The 23,424-nt window shown below is 37.2% G+C and overlaps 1 protein-coding gene across 4 annotated transcripts in view; it reads right to left on the bottom strand.

Moving 5' to 3' along the window:
• COL5A2 (collagen type V alpha 2 chain) overlaps positions 1 to 23,053 on the bottom strand; it is a 130,694-nt gene extending 107,641 nt beyond the window's left edge. Inside the window, exon 1 of one of the 4 annotated variants that reach the window (XM_068196384.1) lies at positions 22,957 to 23,053. Coding sequence is in view for 3 of the 4 variants with exons in the window: in XM_068196383.1 (XP_068052484.1) it covers positions 22,018 to 22,045 (28 nt within the window). In the remaining variant the exon portion in view is untranslated. Of the gene's footprint in view, positions 1 to 22,017; positions 22,061 to 22,956 lie in introns of those variants that run through there. The other 3 variants (XM_068196380.1, XM_068196383.1, XM_068196379.1) reach the window with 3 other exon arrangements.
• Positions 23,054 to 23,424: the final 371 nt, after the last annotated feature.

Below are 23,424 nucleotides of genomic sequence, written 5' to 3'. Positions count from 1 at the left end.
GCCCTGGCACTGCAGGACACTCTGCTCATGGGCAGTAGGAAGACAGATTTTTAATATTCCCTGTCCACTTCATTCCGTGACCACCATTTTATATTTCTAATTGTCGCATATATTCAAAACTTATTGGACTGAGCTTTTTTTACCTAATCCAAGCACAAACACATCCAGAAAACCAAGTATAGGTACGAGTTAATTGCAACTTGTATTTCTTGTAATCAGGCTGGTTTATTGATATCTCATATTGTGTCATCATTTTGATCATGATATTCCTACCAATCATTCAGGGTACTTTCAGAAGGATTGTTTGGCTTTGTTTATTTAATGTGACCATTATATTGTCTCTTAAATACACTCCCAATCACATCTTTAGGAAGAAGAGAGGCCTGAATAGAAAGTACTTGGTGTTCCACAGATTTTAGGATACTGGGAATTAAATGTTTGATTGTAATTGGCTATTTTTATCCTTATACTTAAACATCTCATACACTGGGTAGAAAACATAGATGAAAATGCTCATTCAATTTCTTCTGTATGCTTCCAATATTCAGCAATGCACTAATTCTCCTATGAAGAGCAAAGTTTAAATTACGTGAAGGATAATTTCAAGCAGGATAAAATATGTGGTTTTGCTTAGTGTTAAAGAACCTTATCCTTTGCAGCTAGAATACAAGTTTTAACTATCTGCTATTATAAATTTATATAATATTTTTTTATTTTTACTGACAAAGGTTGCAATAGAAAATGTCAATTCATATACAATTTTAATGAAGCTGGAAGAATTTTCAGATTTTTTCATCTGTGTCTTGGAACTTTTTTTAGAACTACACCTAAGAATAAGAGACTTGTGTGAAATTCTAGTCCTACTCTTCTAATACAGGAAAAAATGTAATATAAAATCTTGACCTAATTTATTTGCATTCAGGAAGCGTCTGACAATGTCACTCTGAAGAGAAAGAAAACATATGTCAGAGGTAAAGTCCTCTCAGGAACTTGACAGCGATCCCAGTCTTACCTGCAAGACTCCCTTAGGAATTGTCAAAAGTCTCACAAGCCCCACTGAAGCCACAGGGCTCCACGCAGATGTTAACTCAAGGATATAGCAAACTCTTAAAAAGTCATCAGCGTTTAGTCAAATATCCTTAGGGCTTACACAGTCTTCAGGACCCAGTTTATTTAATTTATCTTCTCTTTCTCTTTTTTTTAGTATTTTTGAAATCTTAGATTGAGGCTTGTACACCAGCCCTTCTGAATAATCTTGTGAGGTTTCTAATGTGTAGAAAATAGAAAGAGAAGGGAGGAGGAAAAAGTTACTCCTAACCTCTCCTCAGTGCCACAGATCTTTAAAAATACTATTTATAGCCATGGAGGAGAATTTTTAGGCCCCTGAAAAATCACTCAAATTGTAGAATAAAGCCATTTCCAACGGTGGGGAGATCACAGAGAGCTCACTGCACTACAGCTTCAGGATCAGTACTAGAAGAAACTCAGCCCACTGACCTGCTAAAGCAGGTCCTAGAGTAGGATTTCCACCATAGCAAAGGAAAGCAACTTGCCTGTCACCAGCAAAATGACAAAATACAGATTCTGGTAGAAAAAAACCAACAAGGTAGATAAAGCCTTTTACATTCTCTGTGTATATCAGACCTCAATGCAATGTTGCTATGACAATCTTGTAGTGTCTATTTGAATGTTGGCTGCTAGACCTATAACAAGGAATTTTAAAAGCCCACAATCTTATATATGGGCTCCAACAGACCATCAGAAGGCCAACCTGAACCTGACACACACACAGACTAGAGGAAGTACTTAGTTAGAGTGGTACACAGACAAATATTTTCTTTGGCAGAGAACAGGTCTCTATAAACAGGAACATGGTCCAACCATGCACTTTTTGCAGGAACTAAAGTATCCAAACTCCAAAAAAAAGTCACTACTCAAAGTTATATAGGAAAGAAAAGAACAGCTAAATAATCATAGAATGATTCATTTTCATGAAGCTGGATCCTTTTCAATAGCATACTCCTTCAGTGCTATTGTAAGGTTTTAAAACTCTGTGTGTTGTACCCAGAGAACCATTAGATTCTACAACAGTGAATACTTCAGTAAATCCTTCAATTCACGTAAAGGCTGTTTGCAGTTGTTTATTTTCAAGCTTTATTTAGTGTCACATCTACACAGTCAGATTCAAATCAGCTCTAGAAGCCCTGAACAGAAGTCATCCAATGTCAGAAAACTCAAAGCCAAATGCTGGTTTTCTAATGATGGTGAGAAATTAGTCAAAGAAACTGCAGAAACAATTATTCTAAGTGCCATTAAAACTTAACTCTCTGAATATTTACCAGCCTTCATGGAAATTGTTCTCCACTGTCAATAAGAAGGATATACCAAAAATAGTTCTGTCTGCTGTTCAGTCACAGGGGCTACTGGAAGGCTTTAATCTATAGCTTGGCTTGCCTACAATACTCCTCTCTAAACATATATGTGTCTAATACTTATCCCGATAAGCATGCTCTAAATGTTTTTTTCCTGTTTTTATTCAAAAGTGAATCTATCCATATTATTGAGGACAGACATAATTGAAGTTTGATCTGCTTCTTTAGTAAACATGCATGATCTACACCAGGCCTATGGAACTTGGTCCTTCTCCAAGTTATCTCTGTTGGTCCTGGAATTCTACAAATTCAACTATTTCCTCCATCACTGAAAGAAAATTTATATCTAAGGCACTTCAGTAGTTTGCAATTTAACAATCTATGAAAATGTTCCCCATGAATACTCTTTCCATATCCTCTAAGAGTGACACAGTATCCCTTTAAAACCAAATGTACTTCTAAAGTAAAGAGCTAGCAAACAATTTGTGTAAATGTTACTTTTTCACATTTGAACTGATGAATGCAGAATTTCTGTGGAATGACCCCCCCTAAGGGTGTAATGTCACATTCAGTTTTATAATTATGTGTATACTCAAACTTAATAAGTAATTACAGAACTTGTTTGGGGAAATCAGGTGAAATCAGCACAGTCCTTCATCTATGCAATCCTCTGTTCCCATTGTGGAAATGGGGGCTTTAAATGGCTAACTGGAGATAAATATTTCTGTAAGAAAGCCAGCTGTGTGCCAGGCAGGAAAATTCAGTCACTAGTACTCAAACAAAAAATTAAATACTTTGAAATCCCAAGGTCATCAATGCACCTATGTAAGTCTCATTAAACTTAAATGACATTTTGTACATTTGTGGAGGGCAAAACAGTCTCCTACAGCTGCAGATCTTTTGAACGACTGCTCATTTTCATGGCTTTTTATGACTGTAGGTCAGATTATAATTTAAAATTGCAAAAGCCATAGTATATTTCAACAGACTAATCGACATTTTGGCTTTGTGTTAGCTTAGTCTTAGCTCTGGGTGCTGGATCTGGAGCTGCTGACAGCTGTGGCTCACAGCGGTACAGCTCCTCCCATTGTCCCCACACTGCCAGGGGACAGCGAGGGACTCAGTCTGGCTGCCCAACACATGCCAGTTCAAAGGAAGGCTCATCCATGTGGCTCAGCCTCTTGTTCTCCGAGCTTTCCCACTCCTCAGAAAGAGACCTGGGCATGAGGAGAGCTGCTGGTGTCTGCACCCAGTGATGAAATTCCAGAAGGGCTCACGCAGCAGCTCTGGAGATAGGACACAATTGATCCCTTGTTTGGCAGGGTCCTGTTTCCTCAGGACCCATTTCCACCTCTCACTAGGGTTCAAAATGCGTCCCTTTAAGTTGTTATGAAAGCTGCTAGGGCCTTAAAAGCAGGTCAGGGCTACAGCAGAGCCAAACAGAGAACTAAAACTGTTTCAAACCAGCTCAAAAGCCAAAACCTGCTTCAAAGACAGTTCTGTGTAAGCTTCATGCAAGTGCCCAACTGAGGACATTCAAAGGTCTGCAAATTCCAAGAAACACAATTCTGGCCAGATTAAGAGAGCTGAGAAATATGAAATAAATAATCTGACTTTAAAATCCCATCTTCTTCAAGCAACAGACATGCCTGAGATTTCCCCTTTCCATCAGATGGCCAAGCATCCTCCCACCAGGCCATCCCCCAGCAGCTGGCTCTCTCCTTTACACAGCTAGCCCTACTCCATCTGAGTCCCTAACCAAAAGTCTGACTCACTTCATAGTGCTTTCTCAAAAGCTATTTTTATTTCCCAGCTTTGTAATTCTCTCGCAGATGTTTATCTATTTGCTCCTCCCTCCTCCTCCCACATAAGAACTTAAAAGTCTTTTTTCCCAGCCAGGATAATAAAATAATAAAGCAAGCAAAGAGATTGTGAGCTAAAGCATTTTGGAACCAAAGAATTTATAATGTATCACAAATTAACTTCCTGTGTATTTCCGTAGCAATGCAATGTTAAAAGTGTTTTTCTTGGTCTCAGAGCAAAGTTCCCAAGAAAATACAGAGGGAGATTGGAAATTCAGCATTATGCTAAGGAATATCTCACTTTCCCCTGAAAAACTGTGCAGTCATCCACCAGGAATCCCTCTGACTGGAACATAAAAGCTGTTCTTTTATTCAAAAATTCCCTGCTGGATTTTTAAGTTCTCGTGAGACATGTAGGAGTGCATGACTGATTTGAGGACTGCTCAAATTTACTTAATAGGAGGGCTGAACAAAAATAATTCTTACTGAATTTTTTTTAAAGTACTGACATTTAATTTAGTTTAACAGAAACATAATATCATGTTAGACTAATTATAACTATAATTTTAGCTATAGAAAGCAAAATTACATCTGCAAATCAATCCCTGACAAGCAGGATGAGTCACATTTCAGTCTGTTTTCACTTAATTAGAATTTTTTTTTTTTTTACCTATGTAGGGTTTAGAAAAAACAACACAGACAACCATTGCAACTGGAAAATTATCAAAAGGCAAAATGAAGAGTTTCTGACTCAATGGCTAAAGTATTCCTGACTCCAAGAAAGCTCTGAAGAAATATGACAAACTTTTTAATTTGCAGAAATAATAAGTCTTGTGAAATGATGCCCAAGATATTTCTCAAAAGTAACACATGGTCTACTACTTGCTTATAAAATGTAACCTTATTTTTAATTTACCTGGTAGATATCTATTATATTAACAGAAAAGGTGTGAAACAGAATGAAAACCTGAGAATAAGCAAACAAGTTAGAGAGAAAACTACAGCCTGCTTTCCATTTTTGCAATTGCTTTTTATTAACACCCAGTGAAGAGATAGTTCTACAGTAATGCAACATGGTTTAAAATGCAAGGTGTTAATAATGGCTAAAAATGAGATTTTAAAGCTTATTCATCTTGGATGACATGCAAAAGATAAGAGAAAAATAATTATTTTTGAAAGCAACTGAAGTAATCACAAACCTGTTGCCTTGTACTTTTACTTTTGTAGAGGAACATGATATCTTACTTAAAAATTCTTCAACTGCAGCCAGATGAACATGTCACTCTGAGATGCATCATGTCACCTCAAAAACTATGACACAGAGGCTGTCGATGATCTGAGAGATTCCCATGGGCACTTCAAGCATTAAACCAAAGTATCTTGGCACAAAGATTACATTGCTTAAATACAAGGTTATGTACAATTATGTAAATAACTTAGGTTATGCCTAAGTTCAGAGAAAACACAATGTGTTTTATGTGGACACTCCTTGTGCTAGGTTGCCATCCTTTAAAAATAGATGTTATAAGAGGTCCTATTTCTCTTCAGATTCAGGAGTGCAGAGCAGGTAATGGGAAAAACAAATTGGGGGCATGGTATATTTTACCTACTCAAAATAAGATTAGAAAATATTTGCATACTTGGGCCAATTCCATAACTTGCTTCATAACACTGTGCAATGGTATTTTTCCATGCCATGGTGTTTATTCCCTGTTTTCATCCTTTATTCTCATGCTTCAGTACCTGTGCCTTGGGTTCAGGCTAAAAGTATTTCAATTTCACACACACACAAACAAATCAGTAAGTAGATAACGAAGAAAATGGGCATGGATTTTTGGTTTTCTGCCCCCAGCTGAAAATAGCAATAACCATATATTAACAGCCACAATAAAGTTTGACTTAGATGGAGTCAGTGTCCGTAACAATCCTCAAGTTTTTAAAATTTATTTAGTTACCATGTGGAGATAGCTCCTAGCATAACATAAAGTTGAAAAATCTGAAATTAACAAATTAGCAAAGGGAAAGACAGCAATAACAACTGCACATAAGTTGCATATGGTATGCTGGAAACCACTGGAAAATCCACCTTATGGGATGTCATGACATATCACAAGATGCAGATCTAGAAGCAATATCAGCAATGCCTTGACTGAAGCTTGCCAACGTCAACAGATGACACAAAAGTTTCATCAGTTTGTCTGTGTGGAAAACTTGAAATACTGAATTTGCCTGATAAATGAAGTTGATTGTCCAGAAGTGAATACAGACCATTACACTAAAAAATTACTCAACACGACAAAATTAAAAGAACAGGCCAGCAGTAGGAAAAACTGGAGCTAAGACCATTCATTACATTTGGTACTCTATCATGCCTGAATGAGCAAGCTCAAAATGTAAAAACAGTATTTTAGGATAACTAGCACTATTGATTATGTGCCTTGAAATAGGAAAACAACCCCTGCCCACATACCATTCTTTATAAAAAATTACTTCTGTCCTCAATACTGTTTGGTGCTTCTATTGCATTTATGTTTGCAGAAGCAATTCACTTTTATTTGAGCTAGAGATGGAAGAGGACTTGGAGCCAGAAGATTCAGCACCTAAACCCCATTCCTTGGTAATCAGATGAAGGCTATAGGCACTAAGGAAGATATCTGAGACAAATGTTAAGTAAAAGAATAAGCAGAAAGGTACAAAATAACTACAGGGAAGAGAGACAAGAAAAGGATGAAATTTGTTTGTGTGCCTAAAAGCATCCATGTGTCCATATAATATTCATACTCCCAGAGCTGGAAGGAATGACCAGATTGTAGACCTCAGAGTGCATCAGTGTGCAGGGGAACAGTGCTGTAATGTGCCAGCTCTGCAGGCTGCAATTTGTAGGCGTCCTATACCAGAAAGCTGAAGAAAAAGCGAATTCTTAATTCCTTCTCTGAGCCAATGTTTTAGCTCTTACCCAAGACTGTGCCCATGTCCTGGCAGCTCTGCCATACAGAAATGAAATGAACATCACAATGGGAGCAGGTAACTGAGGCATAATAAGGGCACTTGAATTAAATGAAACTCCTTGAATAAGCTTGTTGGGCCTCAATGCATTTCACCAAAGCACTGGGAATACCTGATGGTGTAATACCTATCCAGCCTGACCGGAATATGCTACATCCCTGCTGACAACTCCCACAGGAGTGGGCAACCATAGCTGTCTGACAGGGATGTAAGTAGGGGGTACGGAAACACTGAGACCTCTGTGCTGCTATTTCTCCTTTCCTGCTCCAAGAGCCTACACACCAGATCCAGCCAGAAAAAAAGGGGTTAAGAATCAGAGAGCAGCTACAGTGCCAGGGGCACGTGGGCTGCTGGCAGAAAAGTAGAAGAGCAGACAAGTTTCAGACACAGAATGTCACAACTTTATCTAAAATAACACTCTGTAGAAACAGAGAATAAAAGCTTCCCATAAAACATAAAAAAGTGGTTTCCACATTAATGGTGATATTCTCATTTCCAGAAAAGACCAAAGAATCAAAGACACAGTTTCCCTTAAATGCAAAAATTTAAATTAGTTATTATTAAAGCAAAGTAGAAACACATATCATATTAGAATATTTGTCTGTTTATTCAAATTTTATTTCATTTCTACAGCCTCTATTTGAAAGGTTTTACTGCTTCTCTCTGAACACAAGTAACTTTTAACTTCCAGTAGTGAATTTACTGACCTTGCTGTAATGATTTATGCATCATTTCCTGCATTGCCAAGCATGTGTGGATGCTCTCAAGTGAACAGGGAACACATAGGTTGAGAAACTGTATAAAACAAGCAACTGACTTTTTACATTGGAAGTCTTTCCACTCTGTTGCCTGCTATTTCAATGATTTTCAGTCATTACAAGTCTAATTGATTGTAAAAAAAACTTTTACAAGCAGCCCTCAGTTTTACCTCACAGTGTCCTAGTGTCAAAGGAGAAATGTAATTTAATTATACTCTTACCCTTTAAAACTAGTGATGAACAATGCAGCCCTGCCACCACCATATAATAGGGTGTAATGTGGGCTGCTCTTCCATCAGCACGCCCAACTTCTGTACAGAATTTCCCTATGGACACTTCCTTTTTATGTTTGTCCCTTTGCTAGATGTGTCACCTGAGTGGCACAAACAGGAACAGCAATCATGAAAGGAATTTCCAGGCAGAGAAATCTATCTGCCTGCCATGTAAATACAAAATGTAGCAATGGTGCAACACTGTTTTCTACACTGATATTTCACTGAATTTGTGTCCTGTTGTTTGCTACATGAAACAATTCTGTAAAAACAGATATAATTTCTATTTCTTGAAAATCTATGTAATGGATTTCTAATATATAGTACTTAGATTTACGTTTATATTATTTGTATATTTATAGATATTTTTCAGTAAATCATCTTATTCCCCAGTTATTATTAATTGTTGTGAAATAGACTGTCACTTCAATCCACGTTATTTTCAACCTGGAAGCCAGCTGGCTTTTCTACAGTTCTGATCTTCAAATGAATTTGATTTGTACCCATCACTGACAGATTATGTCAAGAATCTATGCTTCCAAGGAAAGCTTTGTCCAAGTTTCACAGGTTGGACAAGTTTGATTCTCTGATGGAATTTTTTCCAACCTATACTTATAGAAGAGATGCCTTTTCACATGTGCAGCCACGCATAATAAAAGGAAACAGCTGTGTGCCATCTAACAGGAGACTCTAAATCATCAAATATTGGTATTTCAGAGCAGTCAGTAGTAGGTGATCCTCTGACTGCAGTGATGCAGTGGATCTTAAACGATTTAAGACCTAGCTTCGGGCAATGCAAACCTGCCTACTGACATCCTCAGGGATCACAGCTGGATTTTCACTTCAGGGAAAGCACAAACTGCGTATTCCACTTACTGCTAGATGGCTTGCCAAAATTTTGACTCTATTTTTGAGGTACCCCCATTTCTTGGGAAGTCTGACTGCCTTGAGTTCTTAAAATTAAGTTCAAAGACAAGTGCAAGTGGACATCTTCATTTCAGTGTACAAAAAAGCCGTTATGGAGTTTCATGTGTTTTTACAATTACATGGATTAGCAGCTCTCAGTCCCCAGAATAGCTGCATCTGTCATCATCTATGTTCCTACCAAAGTAGTCTGGTATTCCAGAGTGGTTAAGCTTCTCCACAACTATGTTCAAGTGAAGGAAATGAAAAAGATGAGGAAAGAACCACCTTATTTTGAATATGTGCAGTCCCAGACATTCTAAAATAACCTTTTTTCTTTAAAGAACAGTTCACTTGTCTTACCTTTTCAATATGTTTTCAAGAAACAGTGCAGATGGTACCTTTTGAAATCTGCTGTTCTAGAAATGTAAATTTCTAAGATTTATAAATATGGTTTACACATTTGTAGGGGAAAAAAACAGGGCATTTAGTTATAGGATAGTGGGAGATGGATTCAAACTGAAAGAGGGCAAAGGTTTAGCTTAGATATTAGGAATTCTTTACTGTGAGCATAGTGAGGCCCTGGCACAGGTTGGCCAGAGAAGCTGTTGATGCACCATCCCTGAAAGAGTTCAAGGCCAGGTTGGCTGAAGCTTGGAGCAACCTGGTCTAGTGGAAGGTGTGACTGCCTATGGCACAGGAGTTGGAACAAGATGACATTTAAGATCCCTTCCAACCCAAAACCATTCTATGATTCTGTGAAAAAAGAAATTGGAATAGGTTCTTTTCTGCACACCTCTTAACTTTAAAAGTACCAACAAAATTTTAAACTATGTGTGGCAGTCATATTTAATTGCTTGATTAATAAAATACCTTTGCTGAGCAAACATGGGCAAGAACTCAAACCTCATACACATCTTTAAAAAGCAAGGTGGTATAAACTCTAAATTATGTGTCCAAAGCCTCAACACGTTTAAAAAATTCATTCAAAAGTTTGAAAACTGAACCCAAAGAGAAATACTGCACTATGACCAGAAAGAAAAGTTTGGAACAAACTTCTGGGCACAGCCCTTTTTTCTGGAGGAGCTGGAGAGCCTTGTCCTCCTGCAAGAAGGAAGCAAAGCAGAGTCACCTCCTGCCTGTCAGCTGCCACAAACCGGACATGCTCTGCTGACTGTTTCTCCTATGCTGCTCCTGGAGCAGACTTTTCTGGCTGCTTACAACAATTTCTCCAAAATAAGGAAGCGTCTCTCCACCTTCAAGGCAGCTGTCATCAAATTCCCTAAAACTGCACCTCTCCCTCCCATCTTTTTTTTTTTTTTTTGATGACTACATTTATCAGCACAGATCAAGCATAAGCAACTCACTTCACAGACCACTGCAGCATTAACATGTCCCATTTTTAATTCTCCATTTGAGCGAGACATTTGTGTTACAATGTTAGGTCACTGTTCTCTTGGATATTAATAATATTGTACTCTGTGTGAGAAAAAGTTAATTGAAATCTCAAGGCAGTCATGAAACCATTCAGGAGTTTAACTAAAATTCATCTTGCAAAGTGACATTTTGGTCTAGTTAATGATAGAAAAATTGTTAGATCTGTCTCATTAAAAAAACAGATCTCTGCAGAATAATTTGCAGAGACACAGAAAATATATGATTTAATTTTATTTCTGTCTCTAAAACACCTACAGAACTTCACAGCAACTGTTGTGCCTAATTACCAATGTGAATAAAATAAAATTACATTACAATTATTTGTTTCAAGCTCTCTTTGGAGAACAACCTTCTCTGTCCAGGCAGTAATGAATTCATATTGCCTTTCCCAGCTAGCATAAGGAGCTTAGTGCAGAAATTATTGATATCTTCATGTAGAAGAGAAAATTAAAAACTCTTGCTTTTCCCAAAGCCATTGTTAATGCATTTTGAAGATTGCATTTTACCCTTTGTGAACACAGCTTTGCTCTCCAAGATGAATTCTCACTAGCACCACTGAAATAAGTGCAGTTACCAATCTGCAAAATCAGCATGAGCAAGAAAATGAGGTCTGCTAAGGCCAAGTGTTTCACATTAAACATTACTGGCATAAAATCTAATGTCTCCAATGTTCATTTCCTTTAAGAAAGGGGCAGGATGTGACTCAACAGAAAGCGTAAGTCATTTAACAGTGCATCGAAGCACTTTGTGTTTCTAGTTTGAGTCTAAAAGACATTTGAGGAGCAGACTAAGGACAGATCTTAATTAAGTATTAATAGTACCTCCCTGACAGTAAAATGTTTAAATGTGGTCTATTTAAAGTGCTCTCCATTGTTTAAAAATATATAGGCTGTGAATCTTCAGTCCTCACGGACCTGCTGCCATTTTAGTGTGCTAGGAATGAACTTCCATTCACCAAGCACTGAATTCTGCACAAAACTCTTTCAAGCCCTGCATTTTGACAGAGTAATATGCCAAAAAAGCATTCTGAAATATCCTGAAAACCATTGCACTTGCTAAATATAGATGACTCTAAACTTAACACATCAAGAACACATCTAAAACTGCAACTTAAAAGTCAGCTACACAGTAATATAGCACATGATATTAAAATTATAGGGCAAATATGGCACATCATGTCTAGAGTTCCTCAGAAGTTCCTTAGGAGACTTACATATGAACAACCCTATCAGCTTCAAACAAGAAATGTCCCATCATTCTATAATAATTTTCAGAGTATCCCTGAGTAACCTAAGTATCCTGCTCACAATGCAACCTTTTTACTGTGGCATCTGATTTTTTTTTTTTTTTTTTTTTGTCTAGAACATTGTAATTTCAGTATTGCTTCAGATAATGACGGCCTTTCACATGCATCTGACTACCACTTACACCATTACAGACAAGGCCAGTAGTTGCTGGTCTGATGATTCACCATCAGCCGTGGTTTTCCACTGAAAAAATTAACACTGTAGCCAGCCAAGAGGGAAGAGGCACTTATGATAGCATTAAGAGTAGCAGAAGTGTCAAAGAATTGCAGATTCTATTCAGTGTTTTGTAAATATAAGGCCTGTATGCTATCATGGTGTCTGCAGCTGTCAAAGGCAGCCTATTTACCTACACTGCTAAGGAGACACCAGCAAAATGAATGAATTTTTAAGGTCATGAATTTTTAAAGGCATGCTATCAAATGAATTTGCTCTATTTTGTAAAATCCACCTACCTTGTACACACCAGCTTGACCTTTCATCTCTCATAACCCTGCCCAAGATTACAATTTCCTAAGTTACTAATTTCCTAAATATTATTTACCCTAATTGTGTTAAAATAAACATCAGCTTATTTAGGTGCCTAAATAAAGTAATTCTGGGGAGACAAGGGGATCCAAAGAGTTCATAAACAAATATTTTGACTGCGAGGCTTGTGACTCAAATGTAGTTGACTCCAACAATGACTGAAAGTTAAATTGTGGGATGACTACATAGGCGATCTATGGTTTCAAAATTATTTTCTACTGAACAAGTGTTATTAGTACATAAACTGTCATAACTATCCATCAAAATATGCCCTGGAGGCTGAAACATGCTTTAAAGTTGTCTCTCTGAATTAGGGTAAGTAAATTAACAGCTTGATCTTTACCTGTTCAAACTGAGTCTGTTCTCATAAAAGATAAATTTTATTTTTTAGTATAATCAACATGACATATTTCACAAGTATTATTTCCGATTAAATTAAAAAAAAAAACCCGAGGCCTTACTGTCCTGACAGAATCTCTTTAATTCCCAATCATTTTGCCTAATATGCTGCCAAATTAGAATTTTCCATTCACAAAATTCACTCACTCTACACTCACTCTACTCTATAAATGTATACACTCTACACACCCATATTCATACACACATATAGAATCCATACAAACAGAATGAAGTATGAAGGCAGCATCAAACAGGAAAACACAACCTCCTGATCCCTTAAGTGTGCCTATGACTACAACAGCTTTAGCAGCCACAAAAATTCCACCTCTGTACCAAAGACCATCACTGCAGTACCAATCCTTTACAGAACTGCTGGTGATTTCCACAACGATAATTGTTCCGACAAAAGTCCTGGGGATATGAGGAATCACCCAAATGAGGGAGGGAGAAGATCCACTGAGCCATGCAGTGCCATCATCTACCAAATGACCACAGTACACAACTCCCTGAACATTCATTGCCTGTATCATGCCCTCCTGTATTTTCACATTAACTTTTAAATGCATTAATTTTCTGCCAAGACCCTGATCCACAGCCTGCTACATCTCACAAAACCTGGAGATTAAACTGATACATTTTAGAATTCTTTTTTTTTCATACTTTTACTGTGTGATTGTTTCTTAGAGGAAAGCCCATGTATGTTTTCTCCTTCCCTTCACTGCAAAATTCTGTTTCAGAATGTAAATTCAATCTGTGTATTCTTCACATTCATTTTACTAGACATTCAAAATAGAAACCATTCACTCAATAGTTCACCAAACCTTCTACTGCATTACAAGACTGACAGCTTCTCTGGGTTTTGGTGCTGAAATATCACAATACTTTGTTTATCAGCAATATAATAAAATACAAAAAAGAGAATAGACTCACATTCTCATATTCCAAATAAATTTTAGAGTAATTTAAGACTCCTTGCATCTTAGAAGTTTTCAAATACAAATCCCAGGAAAATTCCTTTCACTCACTTTCCTCCAGTAGTAGCTAAAGGTGTAGAAATATAGGAGTGGCAAATTCCAGAGGAACTTCAAACAGACTCTTCTATTTAATCATATTTATCATAAGATGGTACTAATCCTTCCTTGGGGCCATGTATTTTAAAGCTATATTTGGATACTGAGAAATTTTTGCTTGCAGGGAACGTTAACTATCATTGGCCTGATTTTTAATTTAAAGTGATTTTGGAACTTGCCTGCTTATTATGTCAGATGGGTTCTGACATAAGCCTGAAACAACTTCTTATTTCCCAGTAGAAAAAAAAAAAAAAAAAAAGAAAAGAAATTGCTTAAGCTTTCAGGCATCTGTTGAGTGAGAACTCTCAGCATAATCCAACAGTGAAATCCTATCAGTGTGAAAGTCCTATTTGCATCTTATATGCCCAGATTTTTAACTACTGTTCATTTTTCTGACACTGACAAGAGTTTATAAATAATTGAATTCTGCAGGAGTCTAGCAACAATTAACAAGTCTGGGGCTAGGGTACAAAAATACATACTGTAACCCTTTTATTATCAAGGAAATATTAAATTACCATCATTGATTTTTTATTTTCATTCTGTTTTAAAATTGATTATCAACATACAGCTATGCCAGAAGCACACATGCCAAAGAAATCTGTTTGCAAATTTGACTGCCAAAGAGCAATTTCTTTCTTAAACCTTGGGGAAATGGGAAAACAAAATCTATTGAAAACTAGAGATAAGGAACTTCATTTTCCCTCACATCCAACTACAAAAACTGTAGAAACAGCAGCATGGCAATGATTCCACAATTGTTATTTTTCTGTAACAGTAGAAACATACATTTAAACAGTAATGTTAAATATACTTTCAGCATCAAATAAAGATGTTTGTTATTTATTTTGGAATCAGAAAATGCCTGCATATACTATATACATAACACTAATGCTCAATAATGCTCAGGGTAAATTTATTTAAATTCTCTGGTTTGCAAAAAATGAAAAGGAATGTAACTGCTGGCCCAGGATGTTCATCATATCAGACTAACACTGCCTTGTGCCACTGTCTGCAAATGTCTTTTAAATCAGGAGCCTCTATTGAACTGCATCTCTTTTTTTTCTTTTCACTAAAACAAACATTTTCCTTCCTGGGAGGATGCTGTATAGTTTCTTTCTTATTGTCTCTTGTTCAAAGGAGCCAGTTTAGAATAAGCAAAGACAAGATGCAGGGCTGGAAAAGATGCTCAGTCACATCCTGCTAAAGACACACATCTTGGTTTGTGCATGACAAGCAATGAAGATTTCCTGTAGGTAAAACTACAATGACTGCTTCTTTGAAGCATGTCTTCAAAAGTCAAAGCCTGCTGCAAAACCTAAATCCTACTTTTGGATGGAGAGAGAAGTTTCCCTCCTTCCAGTATCCTCAGGCTGAGAGATGCCAAGCCTTCTCCACCTCACAGAGGTGAAGCCAGCTCCTATATAACAGTAATTCATTTTGCACTTGATACTTCTAGACATTGTTACAAAAGAAATTTCTGCCAATTTCCTCTTCAGTATTGAATTTGATAGAGAGTAAAAATATTTCTCTAAAGCCAAAATCATGCTCAAAGATGAGGAAAAAATAATTCAGCATTTCAGAAAATTTTGTGGGGGTCAAATATCCATGCCACGTAACACACAACAATGAGGAGCTGCCGTGTTATCACAACAAGAAGATTATTTAGACATAGGCATGAAGACACTTAAACTGTGCATACTGCATGTACTTGTGCACAGGAGAGAATCTGCAGTGGGTGGATGCTTTATTTAGGCAAGAGTTACCCGTCTGTAACTGCAGGAGGGAGTTGGCAGATGGAGCTCTGGAGTTCCCTGCTGGAATCTGGCCAGGGCACTGCTGTAACCAGCTCCTCTCTTCTGAAACGCAGACAGAGAACTTGCATGTCATAACACTGAAGCTGTTAAAGAGCACAGAGCAACCAGAGGTTGATTTCCTCTGCTTTGTTCTTTGCAGACCTATTTCTACCTGATGGAGGTCTGTGTAAAACTCCCACCTCGCTAAGACAACGGCTTCATAAACTGCTTCTGTACAAGTATAAAAAACAGCCAGGACACAATGTAGTTTTGATTCTGGTTTTTAGATTTGGAATAACCTAAAAATCTTTTAATTTTCACAACCACATGGCAAGTTTCAACACTATTTTCAAATTTTAAAAAAATCCCACTGAATCAATATTTCTTTAAAACTCTAAGAATCATTATTCTAAAATGCCTGCACTTCTAATGTTAAAAACTAATTTTAAATAAAAATCAAAATTGAAGTTGCAATATTTTTTTCCTAATTAAATATCCTCCACCAAGTGGTTTAGTGGTATATAAATAAAGAGGAACAGCTTTTACATAAAGCAGCAAACACTTCATGAAGGAAAGCACTCTGAAATTCACTCAGGCTTTGTTCATTTAGGGCTGTGCTCATGTGCATCCCCAAGCACGGAGCACAGACACAGGGGACATGGTTTCCTTCTGTTATCCTGCCTATTCTTGGGCATGTTACTCAAGTGAAGGGATGTTCAGCTTGGATTCCAGACAGAGAGAATTTCTCTGCAAATTCCCATTGTAGCCAAAGCATAGCATAACTGCTGCCACCTCTACAGCTCAGACACATCCTCTGTTTCACACAGAAACTATTTGGAAAAGATGAGAGAGTTTTCAGTAGGAGCAGAGAACTTTTTTTTCATTCATTGGAGACTAAACACAGACCTTTTGGAACTCAGCTTTGACACTGGATGAAAGTAATAGCTGCAATCATAAAGCCTAGCTATTCTCTCAGCTCACATGGAAAACTTGTACAAAGTAAATGATTATTTCGTGAGCTTCTCAGATTGGAGCAAAAGGCATGTCATGAGTGGCTGTTAGCCTGGAGAAAGCACTTGCTTTCTCCTTTAGCTGCTAAGCAGAGGTTATGCAATAAGATACGCTCCTCCAAAAATGTGTGTTTCCCTGCTCATAGAACCTGAAACCTCTGGCTTGCTCTAATATACTGCATTTTTCTGCCTTCTGCTTTTCAGCCAGAAAAGATAATCTATCCAATCACATAGGAAAACAACATCTCAATGGAGAAAGATGTCCTCCTCAATGTAGATTAGGCAGACATGCAGTAAACTTCTCTCCATCCAAGGCCTCTGTGCTACACTGTCTGGAGCATTTGCATAGCAGCAGCTCTCGTTCCTCACACTGGCCCTGCCTGCCTCAGCCGCCAGGCCTTTATTGGGACACCAGCCATTCTTTTTCTCAGCACAGTAACACTGCAATTCATGAGTCTTTAAGGAAAAAGGAATAGAAAAAGCTGTACATTAAAATCCAAAATATACTGGGAAAGAGAAAAAAGCCATAGCTCACTGACCACAGAGACAAACGACTTGGCTTGGGATAACTGCTGAGGCAGTGGCCTCAGCTGCCTGGGGCAACTGGAATATTCAGTAATCATCTCCTCAGCTGGCACAGTTCACACAGAATTTTAAGGAACACAAACCAACAGTTCACTTTTCTTTAAGAGCTGCAAGGGAAATTGCAGTGGACTTCAATTCAATTCAGGAGCAGCTCAGACAACACAAAGCTAAGAATAATAAACTTATCAGCTACTTCCAGGCAAGACACATCTTTTATTTATACTAAAAATGCAATTGAGAAACCAAAGTTTTCGAGCAAACTAAACACTCTTCAGTGTTGTTACAAGAAGTGACATCCCTGGTCACAGATGGAAATTTGCAGCTCAAGCTGGCCACAAACTGCTAGCAGATGCTGTTTTATACATCCACCTGTAATGTCCATATTGTGTATGCACTTATGTATGAACAGCAGGGCATTTCCAACCTACATAAAAGCTCTCTCTAAAGAAAGTGCCCTTGGGACGGTGCTTCTTAACAGTTTAAGTCCAAATACTTTCTGGACTGCAAGCCCAGTTAATATTCATGAAAAATGTATCTAAAAGCATGAAACACACATGTATTTCAATTCTATGCATATATGTAAAAATAACATTCATATAACATTTAGTAAAAACCCACAAATATTTAGGACATTTAATCTGCAGTATGCTACTTAGATGAATAATTTATCCTCACATCCTTAGAATTCCCATACCTCTGACTTTATATTATCTTATCTTTATGTCCTTCGTGGCTTGTCTCCTGCTAGATCACATTGCTGTATGCATTTTGTCAACAGCTACATATCTACAGTCACAGAAGAGTTAAGTCTAATGGCATAGAAAATATTTCATAAGTCAGAAAGCCTTTATAGTGTGCTGTTCATGTTGCAGGGACACTTCAAATTGCTTCCAGAAAGTGCTATTTTTATAATGTCATCACAAAAGCAAATCCTATCCTACCCATTCACGACTTGAGTGCAGCTTTAGATGAAAACTGCATGTGTCATAAATCAATCTTTGCCCAAAATGCTGAACAAAAACTCAGACAGAAGTTCAGATAGAGCATTAAGGAGGTCAGGAGAGGAATTGTCAGTCCTCTCCAGTCCTCACTTTTAAACTCCACTCTTACTTTCTGTGGGAACTGTTCATCTTAATTTCTGTAGGTTTTTGTTTTTCATTTTTTTTCCCTCAGTAAGTCAATCAGAGCATGAGCAGCAGTTGCACAAACAAAACCAAGAAGTTCTGACAGCTATGAGGTGCTCAGGAGTGAAAGGGAAGCGTAACAAGAGAGGACCAGGCAGTCAGACACTGCGAATGTTTTTTCTGTTCCTGTTACAGTTTCTGCATTACTGTTTTACTTGGTCTGACATGACTGAATTTTCCTAAAGCAATTTTCCAGACCTGCATGGGGCCTTGAAGTTTCCCCTCTGTCAGTAACACACAGCACTTGTGCACAGGAATAACCTGGAACTACTGCCAAGACCCAGCAGAAGGAGAGCCATACCTACAGTATTAATCTCTCCCATATAGTTTCCACTGCATAATTCATAGACAGGTCTTTGTCTTTCATACCAAAGCAACACTCCATCAGCTTTTTACAGACTGAAGGAAAAGTGTCCTTTTACTCATCTCTAGAGTATCTGTAGAAACATGAGCCAGGGCAAAGTGTCAGGCACCAGAAATCCCTGAGACCACTGCCCATATGGGTTTTCAATGCATTACATCAAAGGCACTTAATTCCCAGCTTAACTCTGAGAGTTAGATTACTAGTACATAGTATATAAGAAGGCAACTAGAGTAATTTACAAGTGCCTTTTAAAATTTTTCTTCTGATGACTGTAAAGTTAGTTGTCAGCAAATGTCACCCAGGAAGTGATTAGCACATCAAGGTGACAACAGCTCCCATGCCACTACCAAGAAGGGGCACGGGGAAAGCACTGCTTCTTTGGGATTTGTCATTGTGTTCACCGCTGCATTCTCCACTCCACCTTTCTAATTTTACAGTATTCCTGTCCTACAGGCATGGAGTATTTGCAAAATTTTTTCACCCCAAAAATACACTCTAGAATATATATTAATTTTCACTTTTCCAAGAATGCACAGGGAAATAGTCTGTTCACAATTTAACCCTCTGTGAAAACAAAACCCTTAATAAACACTCAAAATTTTTGGTTTTTCAGCCTAATCTAAAAAGAGCAATTGTACTCAGAGTTTTAGGACATATATTCTGTTGGCTTATGTGTTTATTAAACTGGGCAAACGCATGATTCGGTCACTTTGAGTTTTCACGTTACAAATAGCATATCATGGGTTTACAACACTACAGAACCTCAGGTTTGAGTTGATTTTACGTTGGGTTTTTTGGGGGTGTGGGGTGTGTGCATCTATTTTTTTAAACTATAGAACACTGATATCAGCAGTTCAGTTGGTTTCAAATTTTGTTGTTGCTTAAGTTTTTTTAGCTGTTGCTCTCTTTACAAGTTCTCTCATAATTTTTCATCAGTGTAATTCTTAAGATAGTTCCTTCATCACATTTTATTAATAATTTTCACAAACAGTGATTTTAGAAGCCACAAATTAAGCTGCTTTCTGAATATTCCTGTCATTGCACAAGCTTGCAGGGAGCCATGTAGCCCTTTCCCAATACTCAAATGTACTCTGGGAAGTTTTCAAAGAATAGGAGTTCAGTGTTCAACTACAGCTGAATTTGAAAGGGAATACCTCACTATACAGCTGTAAAAATTTTCCTCATAAAACCCAACAGAATTTAGAAGTGCTTCAGAAATAAGTCATCCAGTTAAAACAGCAAAATCTTAATTTTTTTAGAAAAAAATTTCCCAAAAAGAAAAAAAATCATGTTTTATATGACTTTTCAATAAAACATTATGTGAGATGTGCAAATTATATAAGGAATATGTAGGAAATGTGGAAAAAAAAACCAACTTTTTTTTTCCTTTGGAGATAACAGTTTCTCTTCTCCTTTCCTATTTATTATTTGGTCTTCAAGTCCAATGTCTCTCCTTTCACAAGCCTCTTCTCTTTTCTCCTCTGCTACATAACTTAGTAAAGAGTCCAAACTACCTGATGAGAATCACAGCTAAGAAAAAAACCCACACATCTGTGCAGCATGGGAGAGCATCAAACCTGCAGTGACTTACTACAATGCTTTAAGTGCCTATAAAGTTCCTATGAGAGGAGAGAGGGAAAAAAAAAACATGATATCAAACTTTATGAGCATAAAGTTTAGAATTTTTTTCTCTGTTTTATAGGAATAGAGAACAAAGTAATACAATTTTAACTCCGCAAGTTTTCTAGCAGGCAGAAGTTGCAAGGACTGTGTTACTATGACTGATGTTACAAACGAGTTTTCTTCATTCTGGCCAATTTTAAATTATAGTTTTTCTGGAAGCCATAAGAACCATTTACCAAAGCCTGGATTCACTGAAGAAGCTGGGCTCAAGTGTAGTTGCTACCATTCTTTAATCATTCCAGAGAGCATCTCTGTCACAAAGCCAGGAAGCCAAAGCAGAATCCAAGATGTTAAGACAACAGACTTCAAAGGCTAATGCAAACAATTTATGCAAGCTTTACTGTTTTCCAAATTAATAAAACACAACCATTCTTAGTTACTGCTCATATAAAATGCCCAATTATGTCTTTATAACTTACAAAACTCTATATAAACAGGATTGACATTTTGATCCAAAATATCCCACCTGTAAAATCATTTTTGTTGGGTAAATGCAGTTCAGTGACACTACACAGGCCTGCACAAAGAAGCTCAAAGAGGCATTTTAGATAACCATTCAAAAAGTGGTCACATTTTCTGTGCCACAAATGCTGGCATATACAAAAAAAATTCCACTAGTTACTGATTTTATAGTTTTTTACCACTGATCCTGTAGTGTTCTAAACAGTGGATGATTTACCAGCCCCAGAGACACAGGGAATTTACCTCTAGGATTTTGTGTGTCACATCTCTAATTCATAAACTTCACCAAATTGCTGACAAGACCCTGTTCTTAAAATCTTTAACAAAAACCAATAAAAATTCCACTCCTCAAGATCTATCACAGCTGTAAACTGGCATCTCTGAAGAGCTCTGTTTGTTCTGATAAAGATAGACAAGGTCAGAACTGATATTTTCAGTTATCTGGACTTGGTGGCAACACAAGCCACATTCCTCTAGATTTCTGGAATCTAGAGGATTTGGTAATTTTTACCAAGTGGTCAAGTCCTATCACATAAATAGAAATCCCACCAAAAAAAAGCAGAATTTTGAAGAAAAAGCTTCTATGGTTATTTCAAAAAGATAAAAGTACATGTCTTAGCAATTTCTATTACTGTTCTAGTTAATATCTATCAATTTTTTTTTTTTCTGGAAAATATATGAGGGCAAGATTTGAAACTGCAGATACTCTGTCACAAATAAGCTCTATGAGGGCAAACATCACAAAAATCTGGTTCACAGATATATATATATAGAGAGAGAGAGAGAGAGAAAGAGAGAGAGAGAGAGAGATGGGTTTTTTTTAACATTTTGGGGAGGTAGGGTTTGGTGCTGAAATTTGGTTTGCTGGGGTTTTTTTGTTGTTGCTGTTTTCAAAGCAAATGAAATACATAAAAAATGAAGCTACCTGAATCACTTCTCAGGAACATTAACAGATCAACTCCTCCACTTGGCAGTTGATTCACTTTGTTTTTTTCCTTAAACATTTTGCATGTTTAGAAGTCCTGGTCACAGACAGTACATTTACTTCCCCAAGCTCTTTGTGAAAGCTACAATTCACCTACCTTGACCCTCCAGCTGACATAGCTGCATGCTACTGGAGAAGGTTTCTCCTGACTGCTTGTGGGAAAGTTCTTACAGTGCCTGGCACACTTTTCAACTCCACCTAGTACCACCTGGTTTGTGAATTAACCTCTTAGCAACCTGGATGATTCAGAGCTGTCATTAAAATTTACTTTTGCTAACAAGTGAGCACCTATTTCTTGGCTGCTGTGAAAAATAATCACAGAAACATAATCAGTTGCAGATGCAAAGCCAGCTTTTTAATTAACATTTTGTAATTATTGGTTGCTATACCTTTTCGAAGCTGTCTTTTTTCAGCAGTTAATTATTCTTAAAAAGACACACCTTTCAGGCATAGGTTTGCTAAGACATTACCCTATTTGAAAAAAACAATCTCTCAAGTAACCTCTAGTGTTTAAAAAAGGACAAATTTTAAAAGGGTGGGGTTTAGCATAGAAAGTTCCATTTAATAGTAGAACACATGAAATGCAATGCTGGCTGTTATAATGAAATGCAGCTTTATATTTTTAATCCAACATTCAGATCTTAATTTTTAAGCACCTTTGAGAGCTGTTTTTACTTGAGATCAGTGATTCTTCTTTTTCACCCACCACATGGAAGTGAAAGTTGGAAGAATGCAGTAGGTACCATAAATACAGAAAGGTATCAGTGCCCTTGGATTCAGCTCTGTGAAGCCATAAAGCAATATTTTGTTAAATAAGTAAAAATAGGTAATTTTAACTGGAAAGGGGGGGGGAAATTAATATTAACAATATAAGGCAGGTAACCCATTACAGAAATTGAGCTCTAGCCATTCCAGAAGCTGGTAGTATTAGGCATCATTAACTCAGCCTCAATAAAATCTATTCTACTGCATGGTATGCTGGAGTTTTAAATATTTAAGAATATAATAAGAATCACAAAATACTTCTGCTCCTTACTGCATGCAATCTCTCCTTCAGAATAAAGACTCCATCACTCAGATCCAATAGTTTTCATCAAAATAGATCTTTCTTGCCAAGTAGGTCAAATCTGCTGATAAAAATTTCCAGTTACAACATTGTATTTAAAAAATTACACATTTTGTTTTCAAACAACCAAGCCTTCCCCTCTGTAATGACTGTTTCATAAATATGTTTATGCATATAAGACAATTTTCAGGACTTGGATCAGGACACCTGCTTCTTTTATACCACACAATAAATGCATCATTGTGATAGCTGAACTTTGTCACAGCAGATGGATATTGTGTTTTACATGGAAAGTGGCACTATCTTAAATCTGGCTTAATTTGACAGGATTTTGTCTGCAGTGTGGACAGGACAGCTTAGCAGCTGAGGCTGGGCTATGGTCAGAAACAGTTAAGGACTAAAACCCAAACCTGACATCAATGGAACCCCAGGCACAGC

The sequence above is a fragment of the Anomalospiza imberbis genome, chromosome 7 (genome assembly GCF_031753505.1).
Source record: "Anomalospiza imberbis isolate Cuckoo-Finch-1a 21T00152 chromosome 7, ASM3175350v1, whole genome shotgun sequence".
Taxonomy (NCBI): domain Eukaryota; kingdom Metazoa; phylum Chordata; class Aves; order Passeriformes; family Viduidae; genus Anomalospiza; species Anomalospiza imberbis.
Note: the sequence above shows the minus strand (reverse complement) of the source record. Positions and strands in the feature narration are given on the sequence as shown.